The sequence below is a fragment of the Ovis aries genome, chromosome 15 (genome assembly GCF_016772045.2).
Source record: "Ovis aries strain OAR_USU_Benz2616 breed Rambouillet chromosome 15, ARS-UI_Ramb_v3.0, whole genome shotgun sequence".
NCBI lineage: Eukaryota > Metazoa > Chordata > Mammalia > Artiodactyla > Bovidae > Ovis > Ovis aries.
Genome location: NC_056068.1, coordinates 13,430,149 through 13,442,085, shown reverse-complemented (window position 1 = coordinate 13,442,085; position 11,937 = coordinate 13,430,149). Strand labels below are relative to the sequence as shown.

Here is an 11,937-nt window from a genome sequence, read left to right as displayed (position 1 = left end):
ATCTCCAATATGTTGGCCACTTGATGTGAAGAACTGACTCATTGGAAAAGACCCTGATGCTGGAAAGATTGAAGGTGAGAGGAGAAGGGGACAACAGAGGATGAGATGGTTGGATGGCAATATCGACTCGATGGATAGGAGTCTGAGTAAGCTCCAGGGATGGACAGGTAATCTGGCATGCTGGAGTCCATGGGGTCGCAAAGAGTCAGACGTGACTGAGCAACTGAACTGAACTGTACTGAACTTTCCCCATAAAGCAACTAGAGAAAGAAGAACAAACAAAACCTAAAGCTAGTAGAAGAAAAAAAAAAAATCATTAAGATCAGAGCAGAAGTAAATGAAATAGAGACAAAGAAAACAATAGCAAAGAAAAATGAAACTAAAAGCTGTTTCTTTGAGAAGATAAACTGAATTAGTAAGTCTTTTGCCAGACTCATCAAGAAAAGAAAGAAGAGGACTCAATAAAATTAGAGCTGAAAAAGGGGAAGTTGCAACTACACCACAGAAATACAAAGGATCGTAAGAGATTACTACAAGCAACCATATGCCAATAAAATGGACAACCTGGAAGAAATGGACAAATTCTTATAAAGGTAAAATCTCCCAAGACTGAACCAGGAAGAAATAGAAATATGAACAGACCAATCACAAGTACTGAAATCAAAACTTGGTTAAAAAACTGCCAACAAACAAAAGTCCAAGACCAGATGGTTTCATAGGTAAATTCTATCAAACATTTAGAGAAGAAATAACATCTATCCTTCTGAAGACTTCAGAGGAAGGAAAACTTCCAAATTTCATTGTATCAGGCCACCATCACCCTGATACCAAATCCAAATTAGAGGCTAAGATCACGGATGAACATAGACACAAAAATCTTCAACAAAATACTAGCAATCCAAATCCAACAGTACATTAAAAGGATCATGCACCATGATCAAGTGGGATTTGTCCCAAGGATGCAAGGATTTTTCAATATCTGCAAATCAATCAGTGTGATACATCACATCAACAAACTGAAGAATAAATACCATATAATCATCTCAATAGATGCAGAAAAACTTTTGACAAAATTCATTTCCAATTTATGGTAAAAATTCTCCAGAAAGTGGGCATATAAGGAACATATCTCAACATAATAAATGCCATATACTATAAACCTATAGCTAACATCATACTCAATGGTGAAAAGCTGAAACCATTTCCTCTAAGATCTGGAACAAACAAAGATGTCTACTCTCACCACTTTTATTCAACATAGTTTTTGAAGTCTTAGCTATAGCAGTCAGAGAAGAAAAATAAATGAATCCAAATTGGAAAAGAAGTAAAACTGTCACTGTTTGTAAATGATACTATACATAGAAAATCCTAAAGATGCTACCAGAAAACTACTACAGCTCATCAATGACTTCGGTAAAATTGCAGGTTACAAAATTAATACACAGAAATCTGTTGCATTTCTATACACTAACAATGAAAGATCAGAAAGAGAAATTCAAGAAACAATCCCTTTACCATCATATCAAAAGCAATAAAATACATAGAAATCAGCCTATCTAAGGAAACAAAAGCCCTGTACTCCAAAAACTGTAAAATACTTATGAAAGAAATCAAAGATGACACAAAGAGAAGGAAAAATATACCATGTTCTAGGATTAGAAGAATTGCTATTGCCAAAATGACTATACTACTCAAGGCAATCTATAGATTCAGTGCAATCCCTATCAAATTACCAATGGCATTTTTCAGAGAACTAGAACAAAAAAATCTTAAAAATTTATGGTGACACAAAAGATCCTGAATAGCCAAAGCAATCTTGAGGGGGAAAATAAATGGAGCTGGAGGAATCAGACTTTCTGACTTTAAACTACACTACAAAGCTGTTGTCGTCAAAACACTGTGATCCTGGCACAAAAATAGAAATATATATATCAATGGAACAGAATAGAAAGCCCAGAAATAAAGCCACACACCTATGGTCAATTAATCTACAACAAAGGTGGCAAGAGTATATAATGGAGGGAAGATCATCTTTTCAAAAAATGGTGCTGAGAAAACTAGGCAGATATGCAAAAAAATGAAATTAGAACATTAACACCATACACAAAAACAGTGGATTAAAGACCTAAATATGAGACCAGACATGTAAAACTCTTAGAGGAAAACCTAGGCAGAACACTCTTCGACATGAATCTCAGCAGTATAATTTTGAGTTGGCTCTTTTTTTAAAAAAATATAAATTTATTTATTTTAATTGGAGGTTAATTACTTTACAATATTGTATTGGTTTTACCATACATCAACATGAATCCGCCACAGGTATACACGTGTTCCCCATCCTGAACCTCCCTCCCTCCTCCCTCCCTGTACCATCCCTCTGGGTCATCCCAGTGCACCAGCCCCAAGCATCCTGTATCATTTTGATTTGTCTCCCAGAGTAACAGAAATAAAAACCAAAAACAAATAGGAATTAATTAGATTCAAAGCCTTTTGCATAACAAAAGAAACCATAAACAAAATGAAAAAAACAACCCTCAGAATGGGAGAAAATACTTCCCAATGATGTGACTGTTAACGGTTTAGTCTCCAAAATTTACAAACAGCTCATGGGGCTTAATATCATGAAAACAAGCAAACTTGTAAAAAAAATGGGCAGAAGACCTAAATAGAAATTTCTCCAAAGAATACATACTTATGGCCAAGAGGCACATGAAAAGATGTGTTCATCATCACTAATTATTGGAGAAATGCAAATCAAAACTATAATGACACCAGTCAGAATGGTGATCATAAAATAATCCACAAACAATAAGTGCTGGCAAGGGTGTGGAGAGAAACAGACTTTTCTTAAGTGGGACCTCAAAAATTGAAGACAATAAGCCAAGTTTGGTTGATTTTCTTATATAATTATTAATATTGACTGAATAAATACATGTTAAATAGCTGTGAACTTTGTGGAAAAAGAAATGAGCGGTAAAAAATTGAAACATTTAGAGAAGCCAACTTATTTGTAATGTCTTCCATATAAAGGAGAGCTTACAAATCTATAAGAAAGATGTCATCAGGCAATTCATAAGTTAAACTATTGGCTTACATAAAAAAAAGTTCAACTTTGCAAGTAGCCAGAACATTATATGAAAATATGTAAAATGATGTAAGAAAGTGAGAGTCCATATTTTTAAGTATCAAATTATAAAAGATTAGAAATTAATTAGGGTCATTTATTGCCAAAGATGTTGAAGTGAAGTGAAGTCACTCAGTCGTGTCCGATTCTTTGCGACCCCATAGACTGTAGCATACCAGGCTCCTCTGTCCATGGGATTTTCCAGGCAATGGTACTGGAGTGGATTGCCACTGCAAATGAGGGTAAATTGGATGAAATTTTCTTGAAAGCATTTTAGCAATGGTCGTTTTCTTAAATTAGAGATTTGCACAACTTTCAATCCACTAATTCTGCCTTCAGGAATTCATCCCAAGGAAAGAACTATGGATATGGACTAAGGTTTTATTACAAAGATATTGTTCATAAAAAGAGAAAATAAAGAATGACCTGCTTAACAATCTGGGAGTGGTTATGTAAATTAATTTTGATATACGATAAAAACAAGTGATCTTATAGAAGACTGTTCATTGGCATGGAAAACCTAATTTTATCATAAGAAATGAGTCACAAAACTTTGTAATTCTTGTTTCCACTTCTGTATTTAAAATGCATATATTACGTAAAACAGTAGAGGGGAAGTTTACAATAAGATGTCTGTAGTAAAATTTAGGTGATGACCTTAATGATAATGCCTTTTCCCTTTGCATAGATGCATTTTCCAAAAGTTTTTGCAATGCACAGTTATTAATTTTGCAATAAAAAATTATTATTTTTTAATAATAATTAAAATTATTGCAATTATTTTTAACAAGTTCTTTTGTAAGAAACATCAAATTGTATAAAGAATGATTCAGGGTTAATAAACCTGATATATCTATAATAGCATTTCTGAGTCAAATCCAAAAGAAGACTGAAACTGCTTGACAGAAAGACTTGGCAGTTACTGAGAGAAAAGTCATTTGTTTCTGGAGCAAGTTGAAGTTAGGTAAGCAGAAGTCAATTTCTCTCATCATCTCAGAGTTGAAACTTTGCCCTAGGCTTGGTACTTGGGAAAAGCTTTCTGTTTGCAGACACTGCTCTGGGAAGAACACATCATGGCCTGAGCTTCAGCATAGGTGGAGTTTGTTCTACAATCTTTAAAACATTGGACAGAATAACAGTAGCTTTTATTTATTTTTTTAATTTTAATTTTTACTTTATTTTGCTTTACCACACTGTATCGCTTTTGTAGCTTTTAAAGAGCTGTCATGTCAGAGTTGCAGACTATTTACCTCTTGCAAGAGGCTCTGGTTTGGATTTATGTTTATGGCAGAATGTTCTTTCTTCTGGAAAAGCCACCTTGTGTGTGTAAAAATATAATAGAATGTGATTAGAAAATAGAAATGCTTGAAAAAATGGCAAAATAAACTGTTCAAATGATTAAATTACTTCAGTTCAGTTCAGTTCAGTTGCTCAGTGGTGTCTGACTCTTTGTGACCCCATGGACCACAGCACACCAGGCCTCCCTGTCCATCACCAGCTCCCAGAATTGACTCAAACTCATCTCCATTGAGTCGGTGATGCCATCTAACCATCTCATCCTCTGTCATCCCCTTCTCCTCCTGCCCTCAATCTTTCCCAGCATCAGGGTCTTTGCAAATGAGTCAGCTCTTTGTATCAGGTGGCCAAAGTATTGGAGTTTCAGCTTCAACATCAGTCCTTCCAATGAGTATTTAAGACTGATCTTTAGGATGGACTGGTTGGATCTCCTTGCAGTCCAAGGGACTCTCAAGAGTCTTCTTCAACACCACAGTTCAAAAGCATCAATTCTTCGGTGCTCAGCTTTCTTTATAGTCCAACTCTCACATCCATACATGACTACTGGAAAAACCATAACCTTGACGAGATGGACCTTTATTGGCAAAGTAATGTGTCTGCTTTTTAATATGCCGTCTAGGTTGGTCATAACTTTCCTTCCAAGGAGTAAGTGTCTTTTAATTTCATGGCTGCATCACCATCTGCAGTGATTTTGGAGCCAAATAAAGTCAGCCACTGTTTCCACTGTTTCTCCATCTATTTGCTGTGAAGTGATGGGACCAGATGCCATGATCTTAGTTTTCTGACTGTGAGCTTTAAATTAGCTTTTTCACTCTCCTCTTTCACTTTCATCAAGAGGCTCTTTAGTTCTTCTTCACTTTCTGCCATATGGGTGGTGTCATTTGTGTATCTGAGGTTATTGATATTTCTCCCAGCAATCTTGATTCCAGCTTGTGAAACATTGTCTTTATATTGCAGGAAGAACTCTTGGTATTTTTTTTTTTTTATGACAGGTACAATTCCACAACTTTAATGACATGACATATGGAAGGAGGCAAAAAAAAAAAAAAAAAAACACAAACAAAAAAACAAAAAACCACCTCAGTTTTTCAGCTCTTTGGAGAGATCTGGGGCAAAGGAATCAGAATTGAACAATAGGATTTCCTCAGCTGATCTAAGGATGGAGAACAGATGGTATGGAGTCAACTCCCTGGCTGACTGGTCTTTGAGGCAAACAAGGAAAATGCCTTCTACAGCCAAAGGGCGATGAGAACATTCTTTGGTGAATGGACTTCAGGCTCTGCACTGACATTAACTTCTTTTGGGATGTGGAAGCTTCCAGATGAAGGCTGGTCAGGTAATAATGGATATCTCTTCCCGGTCTCTGCTCTCGGACACTGAGTTGATTATGCTTCTTAAATACTTTATGAATTCCATCCTGATCTCTTCCGGGTCATCCTCGAGATTCGAGTGCACCAGCTTCCGCTTGTTCAAGGGTGGTGCCAAAGCTGGGTTTTCTTTGTCACTTCTGGAGCCTGTTTTGTGGTGTGCAATTAACAGACACTGAGTATTCTGTAAGAACTCCTGCTGGAAGAAGTAGGAATACCATGTCTCAATTTTCTTCAGGTGACTTGGGATGTCGGCGTTGAAGAAGATCACCACTCCGTGAGAGTCCTTCATCAGGGCTGGTCAGCAAGACTCGAACTTTGGATCATCGCCACAATCCCAGAGCTCAAATTCACACCCCGTGCCTTTGTTGTTGCTGGTAACATGTGGGTTCTCAAATTCCAGTATCCTCACTCCTTGGGTTGGGTTGTATTCAGTGATGTCAGAAGATTATGTCATAAAGTTGGCCAAAACGGTTTTTCCACTCTCGCAGGGCCCCACAAAGAGGATCTTGGCCTTCATCATCTCTGTCCGGGGACCACTCAGGCACCGCTCAAGCCCGCGTCATAGTCTCTCTCTTTTTTTTTTTTTTGGAGAGATAATTCTTGTGTAAATGAAAAATTTAATTTGCAACGTGCCTTCACTGATTCTTTACTGTCCGAGCCATCAGGGAAGCCCCCACACTGGGCAGAAGCTGACTCCAAGTTCCTGTAAAAGAACTGGTCTGAGTGAAACTGGGAAGGCAATTTACAAGCAAGGGGGTTTTAACAAGCTGTTCCCTTGTCTGCTGACCTGTAAGACAAGTTCAAGAATGTCTGTTGCTTACTGCTGCTGCTGCTGCTAAGTCGCTTCAGTCATGTCCGACTCTGTGTGACCCCATAGATGGCAGCCCACCAGGCTCCCCCGTCCCTGGGATTCTCCAGGCAAGAACACTGGAGTGGGTTGCCATTTCCTTCTCCAATGCATGAAAGTGAAAAGTGAAAGTGAAGTCACTGAGTTGTGTCCAAATCTCAGCGACCCCATGGACTGCAGCCTACCAGGCTCCTCCGTCCATGGGATTTTCTAGGCAAGAGTACTGGAGTGGGGTGCCATTGCCTCCTCTGCTGTTGCTTACTAGCTCTTGTTAATTGTATGGAGTATAGTTTCAGCAGCAACTCAGAGATGATTTGGTTGTTACCTAATTGCTGGCAGCAGAGTCTTGAGTCCAGGGAGGCCAATTAGAAGGGTAATTGCAGTATAGAGTTACGCAAGAGCAAAAGTCAGGCATTCACAGGAATCTGCAAATACTGTGCTTCCTAGTATAGGGTATTTCAAGGAGAAGGAACCTGAAATCTTGCTACTATGCAAGTAAGGGCTATTATGATCTTAGCACTCAGTTCAGTTCAGTCGCTCAGTCATGTTCGACTCTTTGCGACCCCATGAATCGCAGCTCGCCAGGCCTCCCTGTCCATCACCATCTCCCAGAGTTCACTCAAACCCACGTCCATTGAGTCGGTGATGCCATCCAGCCATCTCATCCTCCATCATCCCCTTTTTCTCCCACCCCCAATCTCTCCCAGCATCAGAGTCTTGCTGGCGACGGAATGAAACACCAACACTGCAGAGTGGTTTAAATCTTTATATTTTTAACACTTGCTTCTTACAGCTGCTTTATTTTATATCCCTTGCACAACAACCTACAGGGCAAGCTGCCAAGCACTATGATTCAGAGACTATACAGTGCGCAGGCACAGGGCGAGATAACCTTTACCTTGGCTTATTTACTGCAGCTAAGACTTTGTTTTGGGGAACTTCCTTATCAACTTAGAATCCGTTTTGTCCCAAGGTCTGTTCCTTTTGAGGGATCAGAGAAACATCCTTGTGTGCAAGCAATGTTCTTTTCCCATGGGAACAAACAGGATTCTTAGCTGAACATCTCGTTTGCAAGAATGTTCAGCCCTGGTTGAGAGTCTCGTTTGCAAGCACTTCTCAACCTTCTTTATACCTTGTTCCCTACAGAGTCTTTTCCAATGAGTCAACTCTTACAATGACTCAACTTTGAGGTGGTCAAATTACTGGAGTTTCAGCTTTAGCGTCAGTCCTTCCAATGAATATTCAGGATTGATTTCCTCCAGGATTGACTAATTTGATCTCCTTGCAGTCCAAGAGTCTTCTCCAACACCACAGTTCAAAAGCATCAATTCTTTGGTGCTCAGCTTTCTTCACAGTCCAGCTCTGACATTCGTATATGACCACTGGAAAACCATAGCCTTGACTAGACGGACTTTTGTTGGCAAAGTAATGTCTCTGCTTTTCAATATGCTATCTAGGTTGGTCATAAGTTTTCTTCCAAGGAGTAAGCCTCTTTTAATTTCATGGCTGCAGTCACCATCTGCAATGATTTTGGAGCCCCCCAAAATAAAGTCTGACACTGTTTCCACTGTTTCCCATCTATTTCCCATGAAGTGATGGGACCAGATGCCATGATCTTCATTTTCTGAATGTTGAGCTTTAAGCCAACTTTTCACTCTCTTCAAGAGGCTTTTTAGTTCCTCTTCCCTTTCTGCCATAAGGGTGGTGTCATCTGCATATCTGAGGTTATTGATATTTCTCCCAGCAATCTTGATTCCAGGTTGTGCTTCTTCCAGCCCAGTGTTTCTCAGCATTACAGGCTATGAAATAGAGAGGAACAAATCTGACTCTATATTGGATCTGTTTCTTTAACTTTTGTATTCTAACTGCTTTTACTACAAGTTAATCACTATAAAGAGATGTTGTCTATATAAGGTGTACATAATGGTGCATGGCTGGGAACCCTGCCTCCCATGCCTCATGTTAAGCTAAGATACCTTTGTTTAGCTCACAGGAACCATCCTGACTAGGTGCACCTGTGAATGGCTGCAGGAAATAAGACATTAACACATCCCTTCAGAAGTCTGGCTGGAATCAAGAAACTTGTACAACAACCTATTTCTTTCTTCACTTTACCTCCTCAGTTCCCGGTCTTTGTTCTTTGAAAGAACCTAGCATCCAAAGCCTGGGAAAAATGGTTCTTTAGGGCATCATATTGCACCGTATTCTTGGTCTGCTGGTTTTCCAAATAGAGTTGCTGTATCCCATCCCAACAACTCAATTCTTGACCTGTCGGAGTGTCATACAGTGAGGTGTACAAGCTTGGACTTGATAAACACTTATATAACAATTCCTATGAAGAACAGTCTTTAGATGAAAATATTTAAGTTCAAGGAGTCTGAAGTCACATGATGTTAGAAACATTTATGCCTATATTTGATAGGTATAAAAGATATTTCCCATATGTATAACGTATGAATGAGTAAGAAAGATAAAGCCTGAGAACATTTCCAGATAAAAAGATAGTAAAGAGATGTGACAATGAAGCATTTTTATGAGATAGTGGACTGAAAAGCAAAAATTGCGATACAGGCTATCACTGGGACAACTGATGAAATTTTAACACTCAAAGTGGATCAGATAATAGCTTTGTATTCCTGTTAAGTTTCTTGATTTTTGTTAATTACATTCTAGTTCTGAAAGAGAATGTCCTTATTCTTGGTAAAGGCACATAAAATATTTAGGAGTAGGGGGCATAATGTCTCCAACTTAAGCTCTTATGGTTCAAATAAATGCCAGGAATGTACAAAAATATGTATAGGAGGAATAAAAAAGCAATGGGGCAATTGAGGAATCTGGACAATTAGTATACAAGTATTCATTTTTCTATTCTTGTAACTTTTCTGTAAGTTTAAAATTATAAGAATCAACACAAGAAGAATCTAAGGGAATGTGAGGCAAAGAAAACAAACTTGAGATGGGAAGGAACTTGACATGTTGTAGGAACTAAGAGATACCTCCTATGGCTGAAATGTGTTGGCAAGATCATAGGATGGCAAGTGATGAGGAAGTTGATGAGGAAATTGATAAGAGAATAGAAGTTAGATCATGAAGTTCTCATAGGCCATGGTAAGGGATATGACTTTAATTATAATGGGAAGTCACTATAAATTTCTGAGTAGGGATGGATGTAGCAAGGTGCACTTTACATTTGATTCCAGGGAATGATTTTTCCTGGGGCTGTTTAGGCTACACATCAGCTTCTAAATAACTCAATCAATGTATCTACAGAAAGGAGGGAAATGAATAGGTAGGCTTCCTTGGGCCTCTTGCCAGGTGAAGAAGGATGAGGAAAAACCCACTGGGACCCCACGGGTTAGCCAAAAACAATAGCTGACATTGTTTACACCTTGCCATGTCTGGGCTGCCTAGCAAACTATAGGTACTGACTCCTATAGCAAGACTTCATTCCACTTTCCCAGTTCTAGAAACATTTCAAATCACATTATAAATTTTCCCACATTTAAGACCAAAAACAATAGTAAAATCCCACACCTAAACCCTCTCTAAAAGGAGATGACCCAATCAATTTCTCTATTCTGTTCCAAGTCCAGCATCTTTGGGTAATGTTTATTACACCACGTCAAGTTTGAATGGGCTCTTCTTGACCCTGCAGTTGTGGCTAAATGACAAACTTAATATATATTGGAAGAGAAATGGGAAGTTGTCCAGCAGCTTAGGTAAAGAGGCTCACTCCTCTTCTAGAAGGAGTGGCTGTGTCTGGACCCACAGTAATAGAGGGCTTTTTCCAGCAGTCACAGCAGCTACTACTTACAAGTAATAAAGTGATAGCAGCTGGCATTCTTAGACAATTCCCAACTGCACTGGCATTTCTACTCAGACTCGTTGGTGCCTAACTCCTTTCAATTTATAACGCTTATCCCAAGTTTGTCATGATTGCATTTTAAGAGAGTCAAGAGTCAGAACCCTGCAATAGGAAAGAATAAGTCTGACTCCATATTACAGCTATTTCTTTTACTTTAACCTTTGTATTCTATTGCTTTTGCTTTAAGAATGTTGCCTGTAGCCTAAGATATACAGGGTAGCCCATTTCAAGCCTCTGATCTTTAAGGTTATAACATTTCTCCTTTCAAATAGAAATTAAAAAATGCAGAATAGAGAATAACATTTGTCTTGATCGAAGTTTACAGGAACACTGTGACATGACCTACATGGACAGCTTCAGGAACAAAGGATTCTGGCCCAAGAAGTGTACACAGCCAAACACACCCCTCCTCTTTTAAGTATAAAAGAAGTCTGAATTCTACTTTGATAAGATAATTCTCTAGGACATTAGTCCACTATCTTCTCAGACTCCTGGCTTTCTGAATAAAGTTGTTATTCCTTGCCCTAACACCTCATCTCCTGATTGTGCATTGACCAGAATGAATTTGGACTCAGTAGCAATCCCTCTCCTGCAGACAAGGACCTTGTGGTGTCAAGGAGTATGATGTGCTTATGTTTTCAGATTCCTGTTTGTGATGATGAGAGAAAGCAGACTCTATGCCTCTGAATTCTTGATATCTATATTTTCCCAGTAAATCCAGCTCATTATATTTTTACACATGACACTAGAATTTGTCCTCACCCCCCTTTAGTTATAATAAAAATTCCTATTTCATAGAAGGAAATGAATGCAGTGAAGTTGCTGTACTGTTATATGTATGACATTTGCTAGATAGATATCTAAAGGATCTCCCTGCTCTGCTAGCAGACTGATTTCCTGCAGGTGACAGACTAATTTTTTTTACAGGTTCTCCTTGCCAGGAGTATCTCCCTTGTCCACCATCATCAATGACTATCCTTGAGTCTAGTATAGATGAATATTCCCCTTCTGAAGTATAAAGACTCCATCGGGTCTTTTATATTGTATCTTCTGGCATACAGTCCTCTTCTGATCACAGAACCTGAACTCTCTAAAGGAAATGAATGTATTTTGATTATAACTGCACACCTTGTAACCAAGCAGGGCTCTATGGGGTTTTCTGGGACAGACATCCCCCACCTCCATGTCCTCTACCTGCCTCTTGTTTGTAGAAAGTTTTAGTCTCCCAGGCCTCCCCTGAGTCACAAAAGGCTGGCTCAAGAATGAGCAATTGAAAGAATGCGAGCATGTAATAACAAAGAAAACAGCAGTTGGGCCAGGAGACCCAGTAACCATTTAAACAGTAAATCAGCCACATGGCAGTCACAGAATCTTTAATTCCTCAGTGAAGGACATAGATAACAGTGTTTGATGCACATCCCTGAATTGTTCTGCA

At 38.7% G+C, this 11,937-nt stretch overlaps 1 protein-coding gene across 1 annotated transcript; it reads right to left on the bottom strand.

Moving 5' to 3' along the window:
• Positions 1 to 1,817: 1,817 nt before the first annotated feature.
• LOC101122624 (intraflagellar transport protein 22 homolog) lies at positions 1,818 to 6,319 on the bottom strand. The gene has a single exon (XM_060399684.1). It carries the CDS (start codon positions 6,077 to 6,079, stop codon positions 5,753 to 5,755), a length of 327 nt encoding a protein of 108 aa, XP_060255667.1. The 5' UTR covers positions 6,080 to 6,319; the 3' UTR covers positions 1,818 to 5,752.
• Between the last annotated feature and the right edge of the window lie 5,618 nt (positions 6,320 to 11,937).

Excerpts from the sequence above, each read along its gene's own strand:
- LOC101122624 (XM_060399684.1), bottom strand. The coding sequence starts at position 6,079 with ATGAAGGACTCTCACGGAGTGGTGATCTTCTTCAACGCCGACATCCCA.